At 32.8% G+C, this 24,035-nt stretch overlaps 3 protein-coding genes across 10 annotated transcripts in view; 2 read left to right on the top strand and 1 right to left on the bottom strand.

Annotated features, from left to right (window-relative positions):
• Window positions 1-8,209, top strand: part of LOC106055334 (multidrug resistance-associated protein 1-like) — a 40,082-nt gene extending 31,873 nt beyond the window's left edge. For 6 of the 7 annotated variants that reach the window (XM_056023052.1, XM_056023055.1, XM_056023057.1 and 3 more), the window contains exons 25-32: window positions 2,188-2,387; window positions 2,586-2,712; window positions 3,465-3,566; window positions 3,740-3,880; window positions 4,193-4,351; window positions 4,945-5,111; window positions 6,434-6,628; window positions 7,503-8,209. In XM_056023052.1, the coding sequence (XP_055879027.1) occupies window positions 2,188-2,387; window positions 2,586-2,712; window positions 3,465-3,566; window positions 3,740-3,880; window positions 4,193-4,351; window positions 4,945-5,111; window positions 6,434-6,628; window positions 7,503-7,614 (1,203 nt within the window). In that variant the 3' untranslated portion in view covers window positions 7,615-8,209. Of the gene's footprint in view, window positions 1-2,187; window positions 2,388-2,585; window positions 2,713-3,464; window positions 3,567-3,739; window positions 3,881-4,192; window positions 4,352-4,944; window positions 5,112-6,433; window positions 6,629-7,502 lie in introns of those variants that run through there. The other variant, XR_008776888.1, reaches the window with a different exon arrangement.
• On the bottom strand, window positions 7,886-13,812 carry LOC106055349 (uncharacterized). The gene is made up of 6 exons (XM_056023068.1): window positions 13,667-13,812; window positions 11,087-11,111; window positions 10,083-10,223; window positions 9,385-9,478; window positions 9,104-9,252; window positions 7,886-8,831 (listed from the first exon to the last, which is right to left on the bottom strand). The coding sequence occupies exons 1-6, from the start codon at window positions 13,667-13,669 to the stop codon at window positions 8,800-8,802; spliced, it is 444 nt and encodes a 147-aa protein (XP_055879043.1). The 5' UTR covers window positions 13,670-13,812; the 3' UTR covers window positions 7,886-8,799.
• Window positions 13,813-14,098: 286 nt separating this feature from the next.
• LOC106055348 (actin-related protein 10-like) lies at window positions 14,099-23,968 on the top strand. 2 transcript variants are annotated; one of them, XM_013211566.2, is made up of 14 exons: window positions 14,099-14,320; window positions 15,660-15,732; window positions 16,313-16,392; window positions 17,545-17,653; window positions 17,821-17,928; window positions 18,021-18,088; window positions 18,220-18,299; window positions 19,103-19,138; window positions 19,736-19,815; window positions 19,975-20,048; window positions 21,378-21,459; window positions 22,470-22,671; window positions 23,027-23,179; window positions 23,556-23,968. In XM_013211566.2, the coding sequence occupies exons 1-13, from the start codon at window positions 14,247-14,249 to the stop codon at window positions 23,161-23,163; spliced, it is 1,203 nt and encodes a 400-aa protein (XP_013067020.2). In that variant the 5' UTR covers window positions 14,099-14,246; the 3' UTR covers window positions 23,164-23,179; window positions 23,556-23,968. The 2 variants fall into 2 exon arrangements, with proteins under 2 accessions (XP_013067020.2, XP_013067019.2); XM_013211565.2 differs by having other exon boundaries at window positions 14,100-14,320; window positions 23,027-23,968.
• Window positions 23,969-24,035: the final 67 nt, after the last annotated feature.

The following is a 24,035-nucleotide window of genomic DNA, read 5'->3' as shown; positions in this document are numbered from 1 at the left end:
ATCGAAATGGCTGCTCATTTTGTCCAAGAAGGTCTGCGGGTCATCCTCTGGTTCTATCTCACAATTAACAAACTGTTGGCGATAGAAAGCTTCTGTTTTCCCGAAAGTTCGAAGTAGTTGTTCTTTCACAATGCTGTAGTTACCCTGGTTCATACATATTTTTGAAGGCACCTCCGCTGTAAATGATCTCGACAATAAGAATGTCCATTTGTCTTCAGGGTACTCCAGTTCTCTCATTTCTATTTCGAACTTCTTCAAAAAAATGTCTATGTCCATTTTGTCTTAATTGAATATCAAACCTTTATATTTTGCCAGTTTATTCCCTGTAGAGTCACTCTTTCTTTTATCATTCTCTTTTCCTTGGTCTGTTTTTAACTTTTTCTCTGCTGTCTCCTTTTCAAACGCTAATCTTTCTCTTTCAATGGCGACTAATTCATTTTTCTTTTCCCTTTCAATTGCTACTATCTCCTTATCCTTTTCTCTTTCTCTTTTGTCCTCCTTATCTAATCTCTCCTTTTCTTTTTCTCTTTCTCTTTTGTCCTCCTTATCTAATCTCTCCTTTTCTTTGTCTCTTTCCATCGCTAATCTCTCCTTTTCTTTTTCTCTTTCCATCGCTAATCTCTCCTTTTCTTTTTCTCTTTCCATCGCTAATCTCTCCTTTTCTTTTTCTCTTTCCATCGCTAATCTCTCCCTCTCCATCAACCTTTCTTGTACGTATTTTCTTAGTTCTGCCCCTTCAAGCTCCAACAACCTTCCCTCTTCCTTCAACGCTGCTACCTCGGCCCTGTCCGCCATAGTCTATTACTAATAATATCGAATCGAATGTTCTCCTGTCTCTAGATCTAGACTTTACTATCTCTACTGTCTGCTGACAGGAGATCCCCTGTGAATAGAGGGATACGTGGATTTTACCTTTGCGTTGGGCGCCACTTGTTACGTTTTCATATTGGATGAGACTCTTTAGACTTGTAAACGACAAATCACAGTTTATAAATACTTTAATCTTTATTAACACTGAAAACACTTTCTTGTTCATATTCCTCCATTTCGGTTCTTCCTTTCTTTCAACACGCAATCGCACCATTTCACATTCACACTAAGATGCGCACGTAACAATAACGTGTCAGCTTCTCATCAAAGCTGAATGATATCATTCAGTTCTGTATTTAAAAACTCTGGCCTCAGGATGTTTTGTACTCAAGATTTTCAGTTCAGTTGCCAAGCATTTTACAATTCAACTTTTAGCCACCATGATGTTAATTTTAAAGTATTATTTATGAGAAGTGCAATCAGACTCAAGAGAATGTTATACTCTAAGCCAAACAGCAGGAGGCATGGTGGCTGAGCATAAAGCGCTTGGCTTCCGGGTCCCAGTTTCGAATCCTGGTGAAGTCTGGGATTTTTAATTTCGGGATCTTTGGGCACCTCTGACCTCTAATGGGTACCTGACATTAGTTGGGGAAAAGTGACACATGACATCCTCATTAAACGTATGCCACAGAAACAGATGACCTTTACATCATCTGCCCTATAGACCACAAGGTCTGAAAGGGGAACTAAGCCAAACAGTGCACTCTTGAGAATATGACATCATTCCGAATGTCTAGTTCATTTCATTCTGGTAAATATGTGTCTATGAAATCAACTTATAAATATAAAATTTTTGATATCAATATTTTAATGAAATAATATTCAACTGTACCATAACATAAGATGGTAATATTGAGTTTAAAATGGATGACATTACTGAATGGCTGCTGTTAAAGAATGAATTCACAAACTTTTTTTTTTGAAGTAATGTCTGTAATATATAATATAAGATAAAAATAAGGAACCAAATAATATTTAGTTTATGACTCGTATGAAAACGTTTTAATTCCTTTTTTTTTAATGTTAAAAAATCTACATGTTACAGAAAATGATAAAAGATTCATGCAAAATAGAAACATTTCCTCTTAAACATCAGTTACATCAAATTTGGTTATTTTGATTATTCCACATTTTTTTGAATGGACAGGTTCTGTTGGGGAATAGTATAAACCAACAATATTACCCAAGGAATCACTTATCATTACCAATATTTGATATCTTCAATAAAGAACCTGTTAATTAGAATAAAACTTTGCAGATACATTCACTGATACTATGAACATTTTAATACAGTATTCATAAACTGACTTTTCACAGCAACTTTACATCAGATCATCTTGCCAGATTCGGCGCATCAATTCAAATAACAGATCACCTATTTATTCACACTTTAGTGAAACACTTTCTGGAGTTAGTGTGATCAGAGCCTATCAGGCACAAGATCAGTTTATTGCTGACTCTTTGAAAAAAGTGGACACTTTCCAGCAATCCTACCTAGCATATAAAGGTTTAAACAGGTAAAAAGTTTAATTAGTTTTTATTAGCATTCCCAAAAAAAAAAATATATATATATTAAAATTTAACTCACATTATAATTAAGAAGATTTTGTTAATGTTTAAATATTTAAAAATTTTTCTTATACTTGAAAGCATGATTGGTGTATACATTTAGCTAAGATTAGTTCACAATATTTCTGATCTGTGATGTTATACAGGTGGCTAGAAGCACGCCTAGGCCTAGTTAGCTGTGTCATATCAACAGCAGCTACCATATTTGCTGTTGTATATAGAAATGATCTGTCACCTGGCCTGGTTGGGCTGGCTATCACATATGCTCTAAGGGTAAGATGTTAAAAGTAAAAGCATTTATGTTTTTATCTTCTTAAAAAGTTTTTAATGATTTTTATTTGGATGGCAAAAAGTAGCCCTTAACTCTTTCTCTTCTTAATTATTTTCCTCGTTTTGATAGTATTATTCATTTTGCTCATTTGTATTTCACTATCCTGTTATGATTAAACTTCAATAATTTTTTTTTTTGTTATCAGAAAATGTTATATTTGGTATTGAATTATAGGAGAATGCATGCTCTTTTTTACACAACACAAATTCGAGTTTATAAATCCAAAATCAATTTAGTTTAATGTGGGTTAAATCAACGTTGGCCTCATTAAATTGGGAGTGAAAGAGTTAATATACTATAAATTTTGGTAGATATATGCCAACAACATAATTTAACAAAAGTAAGATTACAGCCATTGGTGCTCAGCAGTTTAACCTTTTGAGCTTTAGAATCAAAATATTGGTCTGAAACATCTCACCTTGGTTGGTACATAAAAAATATAATAATGTTTAATATTGGCTTACAATCATTGTGTTACCTATACATGTTTTCAAACAGAAAATTAAAACATAAATTATTAAATGAATTGAATTTCTCAGAGGGAATTAAGAAAATAATTATTTCTCAGTAGTAGGCAAAGATATTACAATAGTCTTCACCTTATGGCTAAACTACATAGATGATGACAAGTATTTGAAATAGTCTTTAAGCTCTGTTTGACATGATAACAAAATTTTGTCATTTGAACTTTCAGGTGAGTAATGACATGAATGTGCTGACCATAACTTTTGGAAATCTTGAAAACCACATCATCTCACTGGAACGTATCATGGAATACACCAAGCTTCAAAGTGAGGTGCACACTCTTGTGTTTGTATACTTCGCTTTCATACTCCATTTATTCATATCTAAAATATCTAATGCACATATCCCATTTAGAAATTCATTAGTACATTAACATCCTCTGTTTCTATATGTATTGAATGGGTTCAAAATAAAAATGACATATTTTTGTACATAAAATTTCAGGCTGCATGGGAAGTTGGTAGTGTTGATGATCTGTGGCCAATTGTTGGTACTATAGAATTTATCAATTATGGTACCAGATATAGAAGTGGACTTAGTCTAGTACTGAAAAATTTGAGTTGTGTTATACATGGAGGTGAAAAGGTTAGTACAACATGGAAGTGGCTCATTCTAACACTATAAGGCCATGACATTCTTTTTCATAAGTAGACTCAATATAAAGCCATGACATTCTTCTTCATAAGTAGACTCATTATAAAGCCATGACATTCTTCTTCATAAGTAGACTCAATTTTGGAGGCTTTCTGTATAAATTACAACTTTGAGTAGAAACATTTTTTAGAACAATTTTTAGTTGTTGTCTTGTCGCTTTGATGTAATAAAGATTGGTCACGACTCAGAATTATTAATACTATTCCACCAGTTTTATACATTTTTTATTATTTTTTCTTTAAGGTAGGAATTGTGGGAAGAACAGGGGCAGGTAAGTCCTCCATGATGTTATCTTTGTTTCGCCTCATCGAAGCAGCAGAAGGAAAAATCTTGATTGATGGAGTAGATATATCTTCCCTTGGTCTGCACACTCTTAGAAAGAAGTTAACTATTCTGCCTCAGGTTCTAATTTTTTAAATAAAAATTTGTAGTAGGTTGTGAAAGAACCATGTAGAATTTTACTAAGATTTTATTAAGCTGTTATACACATACTACATTAGGAAAAGATACTTACATTAGGAAAAGATATTTACAATAGGAAAAGATATTGACATTAGGAAAAGATATTGACATTAGGAAAAGATATTTTCATTAGGAAAAGATATTTACATTAGGAAAAGATATTTTCATTAGGAAAAGATATTTTCATTAGGAAAAGATATTTACATTAGGAAAAGATATTTTCATTAGGAAAAGATATTTACATTAGGAAAAGATATTGACATTAGGAAAAGATATTTTCATTAGGAAAAGATATTTTCATTAGGAAAAGATATTTACAATAGGAAAAGATATTGACTAATCACAATTACTGGAATAATATAGTTATAAAAAAGCTTTGTATAATTCCTTTTTTTTCTGTACAAACACGAGGAGTACTGAATCTCTTTTGTCACTAAAATTATTGGTTGGGGTGTGGTATTTGGAAGAAAGTTTATGTGCTGTCCTAGGTGCTTAGCAAAAAAATATTTCATTTCATTGTTGTTTTTTTACAGGATCCGGTTCTATTTGATGGCAGTATTCGCATGAACCTTGACCCCTTTAGTGAAAAGTCAGACTTAGAACTATGGAAAGTCTTGGAAAATGCTCGTTTGAAAAACTTTATTGAAGGTCTTCCTAATACTTTAGATTATAAAGTTGGGGAAGGTGGTCACAATCTTAGGTAAGATTCATTGCTTCCTGACATGGTGTAACATTAATTGGTTCTGTAAGGTTGTTATTGCCACGACCTATAAAATGCTTCCATTAGCATGCGGCTCAAATAGACTCTGACAACCAGTCCAACTTCTGGCCTTCACGTGTGGCTCAGATATTGAGTTCATCACAACTGTCAACGCTGACATGAAAAGGGGTCTAGGCAAATATCTGGCACCTAAACCAGTATGAGGGTCTCATTACTCTAGCTTAGCTATCAACCTAGGTGAAGGAAAAAATTTGAATCCAAAACTTGCTGCCTTGCAGCTATACAAGGGTAAGGCTTCCTCAACCCTGAGGAAAAATCTGGGAGAACCTGCAATGCTGCTAATACCAAACTGTATCAGCTGTTTGCTATTCAGCTATTACTTTGGACCCAACAGCTGTGGAACTACTTAATGGGTGACAATGTTCCAACCATAGCCAATGCCCAGGATCTCATCCATCCACAATATGGGCAATAGTTTTCCAATGACTGAAACTGGCCTATCTTATTTATAAATAATCTAGAAATTGGTGAATACTTATTGGTTTTAATTGATATTGTAATATTTTAAAAAAGACAAATAAGTGGTAAATTGTCTCTTGAATATTGCAAACATTTATGTTTCCTAATGTTATAGGCTGTAGACAAATATCTTTCAAAGTAAGTGCCTTGTTTGTGTTCTATTGCTTTCTTTTCACTATAGCAAACCAAGTAAACAGCATCTATCAGTTCTAGTTCACCTCAACTGTGTTTTACATTTTTAATAAATTTTTTAATGTATTTTGTGTTATTTCAAACTTTTCATTACCTGTTTGGTTTTTTGTTGTTTTGTTATATAGAAGTAGTTGAAAAGAATTTAATTTACACGTATAAAATAACGGAGCAAAAAGTACATTTAAAAACCTAAAATGAAATTGAAAAAAAGACTAAAAAAAAAAACACATATGAATAATGTTTGCATTTCTGTTTTCCTATCTCTCTTTAAAAGTTTTTATTTAAGTAAATGATAAAATTTAAAGAAAATAGAATTTGAAATAAAGTTGTATGTATAGCAGCCAAAAATTTTAGTTAACATTTTCAAACCATTCCATAATCAGCATGCTTGAACAACAGACAGCACACAAACCATTCCATATTCAGCATGCTTGAACAACAGACAGCACACAAACCATTCCATAATCAGCATGCTAGAACAACAGACAGCACACAAACCATCCATAATATTCAAATAATTATAATAGGACCTTTATGTTTAGCTTTGGAGACTCATCAAGTTTCATCTATTATTAAATATTCCAACACAGTGTGGGCCAACGCCAGTTGATTTGTTTGGCAAGGACTCTGCTGAGGAAATCTAAAATATTTATTCTGGATGAGGCCACTGCAGCTGTTGACATGGAGACAGATGAATTCATTCAGACATGTATAAGAGAGGAATTTGTTGGCTGTACTGTCCTGACCATAGCACACAGACTCAAAACAGTGTTGGACTATGACAGGTAACGGCTTCTATGTAAATGAATGTACCTCGTGACATTAAGCTCAATATACAAGTCAGATTAGAGTTATGAGGGGTTCTGCCTTGACACATAAGAATTGGTTCTTTGGCACTTCTGCTTTATTTTATAGTTAGAATATGCCTCATCTGATTCTCTGGATTTAGTAGAAACCTTCTCTTAGCGCACTGTGATACGAGGCATCACCCATGATCCTTAGTGAATGCTGCAACATTTTGATTGTGACTTTTAGATGTTTTTCTATCCGCAATTGCAACACTTTTATGAATTAATCAGGTCTTTTAATTGCTGTTTGGCAGATATTTTGAACACATGCCCAACCATCTAGTGTCCAGCTTACTTAGTGCTTGCTGATAGACTAGAGAATCCTCTGGATGGTATTTATACCTAATTTCTCTCTCAATATGCACAGCTCTTATCTTGTCTTTTAATTTATAGTTTATACAAAAATCTAGATATATTTTGTACAAAAAATTCTGAGCATGACAGATCTCATGACTTCAAGTAGCGTGGTGTGAAACTGCAATTCAGGCATATCTATACAACTAAAGTAATCCCTAATTGTTATTTGGCTGCCTGGTCATGTGATATGCACTCTGGACTGTCATTCTATGGTCAAGTTGGTCTTGAAATTTGAAGGAACATCCAAAACGTTGTAATTCGTAGACCGTTTATGATATTTTATTTTATTAAATTTAGTGTTACAGTACAGGTCCTTACTCTTTAAAATAAAAAGTCTAGTAAAACTTCTGTACATGAAGACATCCATAAATTATCATCAGGACTTAACAATTTCTAATATTAACATGCATGATAATTAATCAGAGTGCTTAAATTCAATTATTTATTTCCTCAGGATCATGGTGTTAGATGATGGTCAAGTGGTTGAGTTTGATTCTCCCAAAAATCTTCTTTCTAGGGTGGACTCAGTATTTTACTCCATGGCATCACAGGCTGGACTAGTTTAGAGAACAAAGTACACACTTACAAATACTCTAAGACTAATGATTAGTTCGGTCACCAAGGTGCCATACAATGTTGAAATGCAATTAACGTTGTCTAAAGTGAATCAAACTTTTATGTTTCTAGTCAGTGCCATTCCAAAAATTTGTCTATAAAGAGTGAAATATTTTATTATTGTAATCGTCTCTTACATGTAGCCTTGACATTGTGTGACTTTATGCCATGAAATGTGATTGTTGAATAATAACATACACAACTTTTGTTTTTATAAAAAAAAAAAAAAAAATAAAAGATATATTTATTTTTTTAAAAGTTACATTGTCATTGATTTCTGTAGTTTTAGAACTAAGCTAATAATAAAAATCAAAGTCAAATTTTGTTCATAATTTTAATATATTAAAATATAATTACAAATTCAAATTTGTATTGGTTCTATAAAATCAACTTATACAGTCCCTTACAAAAAATGTAATCACTTCATTTCTAAGTTACACACATTTGAAAGCAGTAATTGAAAGCAGTATGCAAAAAAATCTTACCACTAAAAAAAATATTACCAAACCATAACTCATTAAAATGTTGATATTGAAACAAAAATAACTGAAAATATATCCAGGAAGACATTACTAACCTAATACACCAAAATTCTTAAACATGAAGATGGTGGCAAAATAATTTATTTAGATATTTATATCACAAAAATTGGATAGTTTATATTTGAATAGACTATTAGAAATGGTATTAGAAAACATAGAGAAACTATGAAAAGAAAATATATATGCAATATATGAAAAAAAAAAGTGATATAGTGATTAAGAAAAGTTTTTCGTACAACAAATATTTCCTATATATATATATATATATAAATATATATAAATAGCCTGCTGATAAAAAAACATAAAAAATTTACTGCAATAAAAATGTGAACAAATTTAAATCTTTTCGATTTCTAGTAAATGCTTGATTTAAACTTTGGAATATTTCTTTTTTTTTTTTTTTTAAATTGATGTTTGGAATCTTTTCATTCTAAGCTGCTATGTGTTAAAAACAAACCAAATACATATTGAAACATCTCTCAATTATTTGCACTGGGTAAATAATTTGCAAGTCTGGCAGTTTGTAAGTTACAGTTGAGAACAAAGAAATGCAGGAATGTAGAGGTGACCATGGCAACAGTTTGGGTGATGAGCTCACAGCCCAGCTTCCAAGATCCTCACAAACTCTGTGAAGCAATGAGTGAGACAAATAAGTACACCATCAATCATTAGTTGTGATTCAATTTTAGTTCAAGATTTTCATTGTACTTGAAAAACATATATGCAATAATTTTAATAGGTACTTTCTAGACATGGTTAAAGGTGCATTAAAAATGATATTAAGATATGTCATTATAAACCTTCTAAGGCCCTTTAATTCCTATCCTTTCATAGCCTATGCTCATTGGATACCTAATTAGTGTGGACGGACTGCCAACAACACCAGTAGTATTCTCACCTTCAAAGTTAATCTGTCCGTCCCCTGTAAGATCTGCCTCTCTGATCATTTCATCCACTTCTTCATCAGTCAATTTTTCTCCCAAGTTGCAAAGAATGTGGCGAATCTCACTCGCACTGATTAAGCCATTCCCATCTTTATCAAATATTCTGTAAAAAAAAAAAAAAGGTTGATGCTCAATATTTAGTCCAAATTTCAGATTATAAAATTAAAATATTAAGACATGAAACACTTGCCAAAGTATTTGAACAAAGAGACTTCTGAAAGTTTAAATAACCTACCTGAAAGCATCTCGTAAGGCATCTGGTGTTTCTGGAGCAAATTCATACTTGGTAATTATAGCTTCTACTTGCTGGAAGTTCAAGGCTCTGACTCCTGGGGGAAACAATTCAAAAGCTAACAATATTTAAAATTTGTTTAAAGCATTTTTGGTACTAATAAAAAAATATTTTTTTTTGTATTGCTAGACACTGTCTTGAATTAATAAACTGACAGATTTGCAATCTTAACTAATGATGGCTGCCTGGTTGTGCGATTTGTGCGCAGGACTGTCGTTCAGACTTAACGATGGTCGTGGGTTCAACAATGCCCACTCCCATACCCTGTCAGCCAGCAGGAGGTTTTGACAAGGAAGTAAATAATCTTTAATTCTGAAGGAACAAACAAACTAATAGAATCTTAAGAATCTTAAAACAAATATAAATATAAATATTTGGTTCAAACACAATTTATAAAGAGATTGCATCATGCAGAATGTCAAACAGCAATGACATACATCATGAATTGTTGTTAAGCACACTTCTGCTGACAAGTTGTACCATCCCAACACTCCATTTACACAAAAAACTATGAATGAGTTTATTGATCTGTTTATTAATGTAAAAATTACTAAGCTATTAAATACAGACACCTGAAATAGAATATCTTTAAAAAAATTTTTTTTATAAGAATTACCATGATGACAAAGGTGATTGATTACCTTTACTTTCAAATTCCCGGCAAAGAGTTTGTAACTGAGCTTCTGTTGGGGCACGCCCTATTGATCTAATGACAACACCTAGCTTGCTGGGGGGAATGGTGTTTTCAGCAGAACAGTTCATAGTGAAAGCCTCTTGCAGCTCTGTTAGAAACAAAATAGAGACTTAGATTGTATAGAAAATCTTAAATTGTACAAATAAATCTACATTACAATTACAACTTTATAATTAAATTGGATAGAAAGTTACTTCTGTGTGAACATACTGTTTCATTGTAGACAACTAATATTACAAATATAGGGCAGAAATATATTATTATCATCTGTCGTGTAACATTTTTTTTTTTAAAAGTATAGATTTGATTAAATCTTGAATAGTTAACAAAACCAAATGATGGAGTGGGAAATAGTTTGGTAGCCAAATAATTTCAAATTCATCAAACTTACTGCTCTTTAGTTAATGCATCTTTGTTAACTAAAAAACTCAAAATATATTAGACCTTGCAATCTATAGAGCAGAAGATGTAAAGGTCATCTGTTTCTGTGGCCCACGGTTAACAAGGGTGTTAAGTGGCCAGCACAACAACCAACCCCCTTTACTTTACCCATTAGAGCCGGATGGACTCAAGAGGCGCCTTAAAGATCCCGAAATTAAACATTCCAGTCTTCACCAGAATTCGAACCTGAGACCCCGGTTCAGCAGCCAAGTGCTTTACTGATATGTCACTGCACCTCCAAAATATTTGGTTCAAACAGGGTATTGAACCAGTGATTTTGACACCATCAGCTGCGTGAATGTATGATGTTACCATTTTGGCTAGAGGTATATGTGGGGTAGATAAGACTTAATACATAATAATTTAATGCATATATATAGTACTATGAGAACATAAAAGAAATAAGAATGAGAATGAAGATGATAAAGTAATGATATCTAAATAAATGTTGAACTTATATAATGGGAAAGTGACTAGAAAGCTTATAAAGTTCAACTGAAAATTTCTTACCTTCTCTTTTAAATGGATGTTTAGACTGAAATAGTAGAAATGTAAAAGATATCAGTGGTAATAGAAGTCTGGCATTGTACAGAATAGAACAGGGCTACACATACACTATAGGAGTACTTGCAGGCCATTCAAAAACTGTTATAGCACCACTACTAAGAGCTTTTATACCTTCTTTATTCAGTTTTGAATTAGAATTATAAATAACAACTACTCTCCCAATCTTCCGTTACAGATAAACAATTAATGTTAAGGTATGAGGGAAAAATGAATTTAATAGATCTAATAGATGATATGTGGGGGAAAAAACTTAAAAGGTTTCAAACAATACACTTGTTCTATTGGTCAATCAGATAAAAATGACTTTAAAAGTCATATAGGCCTAGCCTATATATATCACAAGGGTAGATTTATTGACTTTTGTGATGCTAAACAAATTTCAAGACTTCCATGCTATTGGAATAAAAAAGGCACATTCCTCATTCCAGATGCTAGGACAAATTAAATACAAATGCTCCTCCTTCTTCCCTAGTGAAGTGCTATTAGTAGTATTAGAGCATGGAATGGGTTGTCTGAGCCAGGCAGGAAAACCAGTGACTAGGCAGAATTTAAGTCATTGGTTAACATACATGACTAGATGCATGACCCGTAGGACATTTTCATCTTCTTTTTTGAAGTAATGTCTGTATTATATAAGATTAGAACATTCAAAACATAGATATTAGTAGACTATTAAACTTAGACTAGATTACTAGAGATCTAGAATTAATCTAAATTCTAGATCTAGATAATCTAGACTAGAAAAGTAGAATCTAGTATCTTATCTTATATAATACAGACGTTACTTCAAAAAAGAAGATGATTACGTCCTACGCGTCATGCATTTAGTCATGCATATTAACCAATGACTTAAATTCAGCCTAGTCACTGGTTTTCCTGGCTAGCTCAGGCAACAAATTCCATGCTCTAATAGCACTAGGGAAGAAGGAGTATTTGTACAAATTTGTCCTAGCATATGGGACAAGGAATGTGCCTTTATCTTTGTGTCTTTCAGAGTATTTTATTAAATTTTGTTTTTGTATTTGAAGATTATGATTCAGTGTTTTATGTATGATTGCTACTTTACTTTTGAGCCTTCTGTCCTGAAGGCTTTCTAAATTTAGTGATTTTACTAAAGGTGTTACTCTAGTCAAATGTGAATATTCGTTTGTTATGAATCTCACTGCTCTATTTTGTGTCTGTTCCAGTTTTTTAATGTTTTCTTGAGTTGAGGGGTCCCAAACGGAGGATGCATATTCTATTATTGGCCTAACCAAGGTTAAATAACATTTTAGTTTTATGTTCTTAATTGATAAGAAATTTCTTTTAATAAATCCTAATGCTTTGTTTGATTTTTTTGTAGTTTCATCAATATGTGGATTCCATGACAATTTTTCATTTATTATAACACCTAGGTATTTTTGCGTTTTTAGTCTGTGTTACTGGTTTGCCATTGAATAAGATAAGTGGAATTAATTTGTTTGAGTTTTTTTGTTACTCTTAACAACTGACATTTTTCTGGGTGGAAAGACATGCTCCAATTTGATTCCCATTTCTGTAATTCATCTAATTCTCTTTATAAAATATCTGTGTCTTGTGTTGTTTTTATTGTTCTATATATTATGCAATTGTCTGCAAATAATCTGACTTTTGTTCCTGAACTAATGCAATATTTGGTAAATCATTTATGTAAATTAAAAATAGTAGTGGACCCAAGACTGTTCCTTGAGGTACACCTGAGTTTACAGTTATCGGTGTTGATTTAGAGCCATTTATTATTACAGTTTGTTCTCTCCCTATCAGAAAATCTTTAATCCACTGATGCAGTGGACCATTAATGCCGAAATATTTTAATTTTTTAAGCAAACTATGGTGGTGAACTTTGTCAAAAGCCTTAGAAAAATCAAGTAAGATAGCATCTATTTGTTCACTATTATCTAAACCTTTTGAAAAATCATCAATTAGTCCTATTAGTTGTGTTTCACATGATCTATATTTTCTAAAGCCATGTTGGTATGGTGTGAGGACATTATGTTGTAGTTATGTAGTAATTCTTCTACTCTCTAGACTCTAGTTAGTAGCTTAGTAGTACAGTAGTAGAGTCTAGTAGTAGTAATTAGTCTCAAAGTAGATTTTTAGTAGATTATTAGAATCATGATCTATATGATAGTAATAATGTGTTAATGTCTATATTAGTATAATTAGAAGATTATTATTATATTTTATATTTTTATAATATATTTTATTATATATAGATTATATACATTATGATTATCATCTGAAGATCTCGATCTAGCTAGACTGGTAGTAGTGCTGGTAACTTGTATTGTGAATTGTGGTAGTGGTAGAGACCTAGATCTAGGCATAGAGAGTCTAGCTAGCTGCTAGAGTTAGTAGACTCAGACTCAGTAGTACTTAGCGACTTAGACTAATAGATTATTCTAGATTAGACTATATCATTATACAGATGAGATCCTATTTAAACAGGCTATTGTCATTGATTTACTAGCCAAATGTAGAGTCTAGATCCAATAAAAATATTACCATTTTATGAGCTAAAATTCCGATAAAGTCTGAAGACCCGAAGAAAAGTAAGCTTATCTAAGGCTGGGTCACGAAATAGGTGTGTACCAAAACCAGAGCACATAACACCTGTATGACGTCACATTGAGGAAGTGTGGAACCAGTTTCGCAAACAATATTTTTTTCTTCTTCATGTTTTGATCGAATATTGAGTTCTCTAGAGACTAAAACATTTTTTAAAATTATATGTTAATAATAATATAGATTATTGATCTAGAGTCTAGAGTTCTAGAACTAAATCTGCATAGATTCCATGCTAGTATAAACATATACTCATTTTATTACATGTAGACTTTAATAATGTACATCTAGATCTATATTCTTTTCTGTAATAGAATAGAGCTGAAATCTAAAATAGATTTAAATACGCGATATTTTTTATTTTCCGGAAGTGATACATGCAAATAATAATAAAGATCTGATTTCCGAAATATATTATTATATGGAGATAGAAAATTTAATAACACATACAGGTTGAACTAGTCTACGACTCTAGATCTATCTATAGAGTCTAGATCTAGATCATTTTTTCTACACAAAAATGCCACATTTTGAAGGCCTTCTAGGGGATGAACCCAGGATAATTATTCTTGATATTGGAAGTGCTTATACAAAGTAAGTTTATATAAAGTTCTAAAATTCTAAATCTAGATGTCTAGATAAGATTAAATAGATTAATAGTTAAATAGACTCTATAAAAATTATAATAATAATAATTAATAGATATAATTAGATTAAATAGATCTATCTAAACTCTAGTAATAATGATTAAATAATGTCTCTATTTTTAATTAAAATTAGAGTTTTAGTTTAGACTAGTCACTAGAGACACTCACTAGTCACTAGAGTTGACTAGAGTAGTTTTTAGATCTATTTAATCCGGACATTACATGAATTCGGACACTCACTGTTTGTGTGGTCATTAAATCTTTATTTTGATATTTAGTCGTTAGATATAATATGAAACTAGCGTGCTGTATAAATAATGTGCTTGTCCATTTTCCAATGATTCTGACCCAATTTCCTTCCATTTAGTCTTAGGCAATTTAGATCTATATAGATCTAGTTGTCTTTTTATGTAAGAAAAAAGAATTTCAAATGTCTAAGTTTAAGTCAGTTTGTTGTTTTTTTCTATGTTACCAGGATGACTTTACTTTTTACCTCTTCCTAGGGTTAAGACTATATTTTTTGGTTGGCTAAGTCCATATGCTATAATATAGATCTAGATCTAGGTGTTCAATGTAATAATATATTAACTTATTTATCGCCTCCCATTTATTATAAATAAACCTTATGATAAGGCTTATTTATGGGAAGCCACTCAACATATAGATCTACAGTCGTTTATTCAAGGGACTTCACAAACACAATAACAATGTCTACCTTGAGTCTTGAGTATATATTAAATATATATATATATAGCTTCTTCATGGGCTCTTGACTTGGGCGGAACTACGTTAACTCTTTAATGTCAACATGCCTACTCAGTCTTGTCTCTAAAAGTGCGCAGAATGCACTACTTGGATGGGGGTGTGCATAGTCGCATGGAAGGGCAATAACACTGCCACTTTCTTAGCGCGTTTTGTAAAAATGCCCCAAAAGAAACATATTCACCACAAAACAGTAGAGGTTTCTTATCTTATAAAATACAGACGTTACCTCAAAAAGATGATTCAGGTAGTAACTTGCTTCAAGTTTGGATTCTTCCTTAGAGATTTACTCAAATAGGAGTCGTTTACTTGTATGGGTACTTGGATTGCGGTGTGCATGGCAGGGTCACAAAATTAATAAAATATTAGATAATTAGAGTAGACATATCTAGATGTAGTTATTACTAATAAAATATAGGTCTAGATATTGACTAAAAAGATTTTTATGTAACTCATGTTGAATAATTTGTGAAGTAAACATCATTTTTTTTTTGTGTTAGTTACTTTAGCATTTTGTGATTCAGGTGTGGCTTGGCTGGGGACACTGGACCTCGTTGTATTATACCAAGTGAGACCAAAAATCCAAGGAACCAACAGGTGCTAACTTAATGCAAAAGAAAATAAAAAATAAATAAAACCATTTACAACTTTTAAAAGTTTTAATTACATAAAAACATTAGTTATAATTGTATTTATGATATTACTGTTTTAATTGGTACCTGGCATAATGTATGTTGGGAACTGTAAATGGGATTAGTACGATTATTAATGATCTAGGAACAAAAGGTAATAATATATAAGAATATATTTATATATTATATATATATACATTGACTGTCCTGCTCCTACTTTCACGTGTGAGGTACCAGTACTGTGCAGAGAATGTCGCAGGGGGAAATGCTCTACAAGAAGAGCCGTGACTAAAAGTATCTCTGCGTATTGAATGTAACTTAATTTTTGTTAATGTTAAAAATATTCTTGCAAACAAACAAACATATTTTATTATAATCCTCCCCATGTATCTTGTACCAATAGTACTCTCATATATAACAGTTTTAAGATTTGAATGTTCTGCTTACAAGACAATGTCTGGAAAGAGTAAAAAAAACTTTTATAAATTCTCTTTTCTGCTGTGATTATGTGTGCATCTTATCTTATTCTGTTCTTGCTTTCACAGACCTCCAAAATCTGGGATTACAGCAGTACAGATGAACTGTACGAGCACTTGAAAGAGCTTCTGTACACTTTAATCAGTAGGCAAGTGCTAACTTATTTACATATTTACAACGCTTGAACAAGAATTTTTATCTAGATGATATTTTTTCATCTCCTATTTAATGGCGAAACAAACATTGAGATACCTGCTTTTATGGATCTCCTCAACATTAAAGAACAAATTCATCACCCTCATACAATACCACCTCCTCCTACTTTCACATGTGATGTATCGGTACTATGCAAAGAATGCCACAGGGGGAAAAGCTCAACAAGAGGAGCCATGGTCTTTGACTCGACTAAAAGCATCTCAAATGCAATTAATTTATTTTCCGGGTATTCCAACTTAGCAATCTGATAATCATTTGTATTGTCGCAACTTAATAAAATGCTATTAACTTTAATACATATATAGATGAAATTTCAGGTTTAGTAACAGTTTATTTAATTTTTAATTATTTTTTTTTACCTATGAGAATTTTCTTAAAACTGCTGGAAGAGGCGGAAAGCTTCACCTATCTCGGCAGTATCCTAGACCACCATGGAGGACCAGATGCTGATGTCAGAACCCGCATTGGTAAAGCTCGAGCAGCCTTCCATCAGCTTAAGAACACCTGGGGATCTAGGGAAATAAGCACCACCACCAAGCTCAGGCTCTTTAACAAAATTGTTAAGCCAATACTACTTTATGGAGCAGAGACATGGAGAACCACCATCACCACCATGAAAAAAATCCAGGTATTCATCAATACCTGCCTTAGGAAGATTCTTGTGATACGCTGGCCAGACAAGATCTCAAATGAGGAACTGTGGCAAAGAACATAGCAGCAGCCCATTGAAGTAAATATCTTTCAGAGACTCTGGAGATGGAAAGGTCACACCTTTCGCAAGCCTGCATTCAACATAACAAGGCAAGCCCTAACCTGGAACCCCCAAAGAAAGTGGAAGAGGGGACAGCTCAGGAATACATGGCGCCGCGATTTGGAAGCGGACAGTTGTAGAGACTCTCCCAGAACTGGGATGCCTGGAGGAAGCTAGTTGGTAGCCTATACCCCAGAAGGGACCACAGGCAGAGATGAGATGATAAGATAATTTTACAACAAAAAAAAAAGATGATTTTGTTATGATTTAAAAGTAAAATTTAGTATCAGTCTGTATATTTCAAGTAGTTCATATATTGCTTGTATTGTCCAGATATCTACTTGTGACCCCTAAAGATAGAAGAGTCGTTGTCATTGAATCACTTCTTTGTCCCACAGACTTCAGGGACACATTAGCTCGGGTTCTGTTTAAACATTTTGAGGTACACCATTCATGCTTTTTTTTTTTTAAATGAAACTGTAATCTTATTTTCTACTAGTGTAATGTTAGTGAATTTAGTTAACGTTTCCTTGTCTGTCATTGAAGTAAACTTTGATTATATCTTCATTAGAGATTAGATTTTTGATTTTTTTTTCACACCAATTTCAGGTGGCATCCATTTTATTTGCCCCTAGCCACCTATTGTCTCTCATGACTCTTGGAACAAAGACTGGCCTCGTACTGGATGTTGGCTATCAGGAGAGTTTTGTGGTTCCTGTATCCTTTTTTTTTCCCTGATGTTAGATAAAAATTTTGGGGAAAATTTTAATTACCATATACTAAAGGAAAATTTTCCTTAACAATTTAAGGTCTATGAAGGGATTCCTATTTTGAAAGGTTGGAGAACCATTCCATTAGCAAGTAAAGCTATACATAGGTAAATCTTTTAAAGAAATGTCTAAAGATGAAGTAATATGATTTAATCTTAAAAGCCAATTATGTTTATTTAAAAACAAAAATTACCCTGTGATAGGTAATATATAAAATATTGATAACTGTTATTTTCAGTCGCATCAAATCTCAGTTGTTAGAACATGGCACAGTGAGCACCCCTGAACAAAAACATCAGCCTGTTGCCAGTATGCCAGGTAGCAGACAATTTTCATCTGAAATATTCTAATCAATCATCACACTTTTAGTTGGTGACTCGAGAGAATAGCGCTGACAAAGTAGCCCGAAATTTCGTGATAAAATAGCACTGACAAAATAGAGAGAAAATTTCCCAACAAAATAGCGCGGACTATATGATGTGTAATAAAGAACCGGATTATTAGTAATTTAATGTCTTGGGCATCATTTTTGTTGATGTCTTTATTTTTTTCAATTTTAATAGATCTGAAAGTATGCCATATTTGCAGAGAACGAGAGTACTTTACATTTTATATCATTCCCCCTTTTTCACCAATGTTTAAAATGCATAACTTGCTAAAAATAGGATTTTGAAAAGTGGTGACCCCGTTCAAGCCGTGATTGAATTTCTACATGACATTTCCTACAATTTAACTTTGTTAAAGTTTGTGTGTGTATATAAATCTGACAAGTATATTTGCCTGTTTTCAAAGTAAACTTTTGACATGTAAATAAATGAAATATTTTGAAATTATTCAATATAGCTTATTATAATTTTTTCTTACTGTTTGCATATTTATGTTTCAAGATATCTAATGTGTTTCCTAAAAAATGACAGAAAAATAATGTTAAGAATAAAACAAAAAATATTGTCTATTCATATTTTACGATATCTAAAGTATTGCTTGCAAAATGACTAAAATATATTTTGTTTGCGCTATTTTGTCGGGGTACCCTTTTAGTTTGTTTGCCATAGGATAATGTAAAAATTAATATGAATAATTTATATAAATTGACCTTTCTTTCTCTCCCTCCAAAAAAGATATTTTAACAGATGAACTACTTGAGGATATTAAAGGTAGGGCAGACCATTCAGAGATTTGTTTATTAAAGTGTTGCTTTGGGGAGAGACTGATGAATTATTATATATGTTATGATATTGTTATAACCCTAGTGGTGGACTAAAAGGGTTAATGTGTGTGCGGCCTACTGACACACATGATTCAGGCCAATCACACAGGTCAAGGGCTGTTGAACAAGGGACATTACTGCTAATGCACGCAATATGACCAATGTTATGGTCATGTGACCAAAAAGCCTCTACAGACAAGAGACAAAGTGTTTAAAAAGGACAGTTGAGTCCAGAACAGCAAGGCATAAGGACTGTGGTTCCTTGTGATCCTCGAAAATGTAGCTGTACGAGCTAGAGAGACTTGTAGCGATTAGTTAGGCAGTTCTGTTGTGTTTAATGTAGCCAATTGTGTTTATTGGCTGTTGTTGATGTAATTGTAAATAAACCGCCACCTTGTTTATTGAAGCTCTTGTTGTCTTGTTTTAGATGTGTTGTGTTGTTGGGCAGTGTTTACAGAAGGCCTGATAGAGAAGAATGTAGCAATATATGAAAAATATGATAAGACTCAATTATAAAATGCCATTTCTTTTTAAATACTGCCAGTATGCTGCTGTTTTGTGACTGAATACTCACGAGGGCAGCAAATTCAGGAAGTCACCATGCGAGGGGGACATGCTAACAAGGTAGTTTTTTTTTTTTTAAAGTTTTGTTTTCTTTTTTTTTTTTTTTTTAAAGTTTTATTTTATTTGTTTATTTTTTTTTAAGTTTTCTTTTTTTTTTTTTTTGTAACATCATTGTTGATTTTGTATTTCATAAGTGTATGTCTGTGATTTCTCTTTCAGTTGCCACCACCTCCTCCTGACACAGACTATCAGATAGATGGCGGTAGTGTGCTCAATATTAGTGGAAGAATAAGGTAACTGTAGATAGCTGATCTGTAAACCTCCGTGCACTAACGCCTTTTGCTAAGAATGCTCTCTTGTAGCACGCTCAAGGTATCTGGCAGTGTTCTGTATGGTTTGCTTGTCTTCATACAGGGCAAGATCTCCACATTAACCAGTTTTATTGTTTAAAAGACCAGTTGTACCTTTGAATTTGTTCTGAGCACCCTGCACTCCTTCAGGATGTGTTCTGTTGTTTGATTTCCATGTAGTAGTATCATCTGGGAATTGTGATTCTCTTAAATCGTAGAAGCTCCTATTGGGTAGTGTCCGGTGCAAAAACATGCCAAAAAAATTTTGATTCTTTTTGTCTAGCTGCCACCACTTGTCTTTTATGTTTAGGCATTTTAGAAACTTCCAGACTTCCTGTCCTGTGTTAGAATGGTCCCAGCTATCATACCATTCAGACTTGTTCCATTCACAAATCCTTGCTCTCTCATAAGTTTGTGTTCCTAGCTTTGCCAAACTGTCAGTTCTTTTGTTGCCTCAGATACCACAATGGGATAAAATCCACAGCATCACCACACATACCTTATGTTTTCCTTCTGGGTTTTCTATGCATGCCATTGCCTTCTCCAGTGGGGTAGTTTTCTTCTCTGGGCTTGTAGGCAGGAAAGTCCTCCATTCATTTCTCGTATTTTAGAGGGCTTAAGACTCCTTCCAGTTTAGCAACTTTGTTGCTTCCGTCTGCTCTTGGTCCAACCAATCTGCTGTTTCCGGTTGCATTGGGGAATAGCCAGGCCTTGATAAATGATAGAAAAAAATTAAGATTTCCTTTTTTTTTTTATCAAACTTGATAATAGCAAGTTATTTTAAGAAGATTTTATTTACCAGTATGTATACTTTTTCCTGACCTAAATGTATGTTATCTTTTTATTTTATATTATGCTTACTTTGTATTCACATGCTGATGGTTACATTGTCTGACTTCTATTTTCTAGAGTTTCCCTTTCAGAAAGTGTGGTCCAAAATGCAGATGATATTAAGGTCATCCGTTTCTGTGGCCTATGGTTAACGAGGGTGTCATGTGGCCATCACAACGACCTCTCTATTCTTTCGCTAGTTAAATTTTGTCAGTAAACATATGCAATCGTGCAACCACTAGATCAGAATTACTTAGTAAACTATGTCTACTCACCCCCCTCCCCTTTTTTTTTTGTTTCCACTTTTTATAATGTATTTGAATAAGTTATATACACATAGTAATAAATATAAATGCTATAAATCTACTAACATCACTGTAACGAGAAACCTGAATATTTGTTCTGTTTATTTGTTGAATAAAATGTTTTGTCTTTACTCAGGGAACATACTTGTGAGGTTTTGTTTGAACAAGACAATGATGAGACATCCATCGCTACACTTCTCATGGATGCTATTGTTGCAGTAAGGACAAATGTGTTGGGTCATTTATTGGGTCTCAGACTATTTCATTTTTGTTTTTTGTTTGTTTTTTTACAGTTTTTTTTCTTTTTTAGGAACTTTTTTTTTCAAGCTTATTTTATTTTCATTCATCCTTTACTTGCCCTGAAACTTTTCAATCATTTCAGTACCACAAGTGATATTCTGGCTTAGTTTTCTCTACTTTTTTATTTCCTTGATGTTATCTTCTCATTGTTTCATGTGCTTCTCTTCCTTTTGTTATTGTGTACCAGTATGCTTTCATTGCTTAAGTTGTGTACCAGTATGCTTTCATTGCTTAAGTTGTGTACCAGTATGCTTTCATTGCTTAAGTTGTGTACCAGTATGCTTTCATTGCTTAAGTTGTGTACCAGTATGCTTTCATTGCTTAAGTCTGATGAGCTTGGGATAAAAAGCTGAACCACATGTTTGCATTTATTGGCATTACTCAGAAGATTTTATTGTCATGTCTATTTACATTTTTTTTGGTCTGGAGATATCAGTCCAGATCCTGTCCTATATCTGTAATTGTTGCAGACAGTTATGTTCCATCTCTACTGCATACCTGTCTGAGCCTCAAACTGTGTTTACCTTCTTGTCAACATAATTATTGTTACCATATTCCATGATCTACTTAATTCATACTGTTGTACCTTAAACAGACTAACCTAACCTTCAACTAAAATTGCCTATAATAATTACTACCAGTCTCCATAGAAAAAAGCCAGTTTTTTTTTTTTGTTGTCTATCAAATTTAGATTTAAAAAAAATCATTTTGATAGCGCTAGTGAAAATCCTATTTCCCTTTTCCTTCATCCTGCTCTAAACAGGTCTGTCTACTTTTTTCTGAGAGCATTCTACTATGTTTTTTGAAATCTATTTTGTTGCATATTATCTGCACATACAAATAAACTAATATTCCACAAGTTTTGTCTTGCATGCCTTTCAGCCCATGCCATTGACTGCAATAACAATTTTTTCTTTCATGTTTGTAGTGTCCCATTGATACAAGAAAAGACTTGGCCAGCAATATTTTAGTCACTGGTGGTACCTCTATGATGCCTGGTTTTTACCATCGGCTACAGCTGGAGTTAAGCCACTTGTTGAAGAAACCATGTTACGCTCAGCAATTGGGAATTAAAAGGTTTTTGTTTCACAAGGCACCTGCCAAAGAAAATTACACTGCTTGGTTAGGAGGTGAGTAGTGTTCACACAATCAATGTATTAAAAGTCTAGGATGGCTAGCTGGCTGTAAAATAATATTTTTTAATTTAAGTAAAAAAATTTTTTTAGGCATTTTAAACTAAAATCTTAATGGTTCATGATAATGTTATTTCAAAATTCATCTTTTGGTCCTATTCAATTGTGGAGGTTAAAGCTACTGATAGAGGATACAACACTGGCCTATGTTGGAGCAACTCCATAATATAAATGCAGCTTGGCTTGATAGACATTTTAAAATATTGAAGAAAAAAAATATTTTTTTTTTTTTAGAAATGTTCTTCATTCTTCAGAAGTACCTGGTATAAGATTGAATACATTTGTCTTTCAGGAGCTCTGCTGGGTGCCCTGGAAACATTGCCTTCCAAATCCCTCTCTAGAGATGTCTACCTACAGAAAGGAAAACTACCTGACTGGTGTTGCATAGACTCTGATTTCCTTCTGGAAGACAAAAATAGTAAATCTTAGGTGTAACTATTCACAGGTATACTGGTCATTAATTATAGCATTGACTTGGGCATAAGTTATAATTAGTTAAGCTCAGACTGAAGTTGTAACAATGTTCCATATAATTTCTCCTCATGAGGTTTTCTTTCTTGCTATTGTATGTTTTAGTAATTGTGCAGAAAACATGTGTATTTCTTCATACTATTTATTTCTATTTTTTTTTATTGATCATTATTATGTTAAGAAGGCTGTAATGAAAGGCCTATTGTTTATCAGTAACACATTCTTAGAATGTTTGTCTCTAGGCCTTCACAAATTTTGACCTGAACAATGAATGGTAGCTCTTGTTAAACCAATATTGTATGATGAATATGTTTCGTATCATGATTGCACATGTCTACATATCTTATCAGTGGATTCAAGACTTTCTGAAGAATGGAACAGTACAAGATGTATGATTTGACCCATTTGGAGATGTGTAACTTTCACTGCCTTTTGCTAGCAACAAAACTTTTGGAAGATTCAAATTGTGGATTGGGTCTGAGTTGACTTTCCTCACCCTTTTGTTCTTGATATCAAGAGTAAAACTGCTTTCAAGACTTATTTTAAAGTTCAGGCAAATAAAGTCAACCATGGACAGATGTGTCCTCACTTTTAATTTTATCGCTTTTGAAAGTTTGGATCATTGCACAATTATTGCAATATTTGTTTGTTTCTTTAGACTGTTTTTGAAATTTTGTTGCAGTAATAATAAAGCTTCTTTCTTCTGTATGAAATACCCCTATATACTTGGCAAGGTGCAATAAACCAACAAATTAGCCTGAAATGATCTTAATTTGTATTTCTTATAATCATTTTACTAACAAAATCTAAACATTGAGTTTGAATAAAAA

This window comes from Biomphalaria glabrata, chromosome 3, assembly GCF_947242115.1.
Source record: "Biomphalaria glabrata chromosome 3, xgBioGlab47.1, whole genome shotgun sequence".
Classification (NCBI taxonomy): domain Eukaryota; kingdom Metazoa; phylum Mollusca; class Gastropoda; family Planorbidae; genus Biomphalaria; species Biomphalaria glabrata.
Note: the sequence above shows the minus strand (reverse complement) of the source record. Positions and strands in the feature narration are given on the sequence as shown.

Bases quoted from the DNA above. Each gene is read 5' to 3' on its own strand.
- LOC106055349 (XM_056023068.1), bottom strand. The intron at 10,224-11,086 runs GTAAGAAATTTT...TGTTTCTAACAG, and splicing joins ACATCCATTTAAAAGAGAAG to AGCTGCAAGAGGCTTTCACT. The intron at 8,832-9,103 runs GTGAGAATACTA...ATTGCTTCACAG, and splicing joins CGGACAGATTAACTTTGAAG to AGTTTGTGAGGATCTTGGAA.
- LOC106055348 (XM_013211566.2), top strand. From the start codon at position 14,247: ATGCCACATTTTGAAGGCCTTCTAGGGGATGAACCCAGGATAATTATT. The intron at 18,089-18,219 runs GTAAATCTTTTA...TGTTATTTTCAG, and splicing joins GCAAGTAAAGCTATACATAG to TCGCATCAAATCTCAGTTGT. The intron at 18,300-19,102 runs GTAGCAGACAAT...CCTCCAAAAAAG, and splicing joins GCCTGTTGCCAGTATGCCAG to ATATTTTAACAGATGAACTA.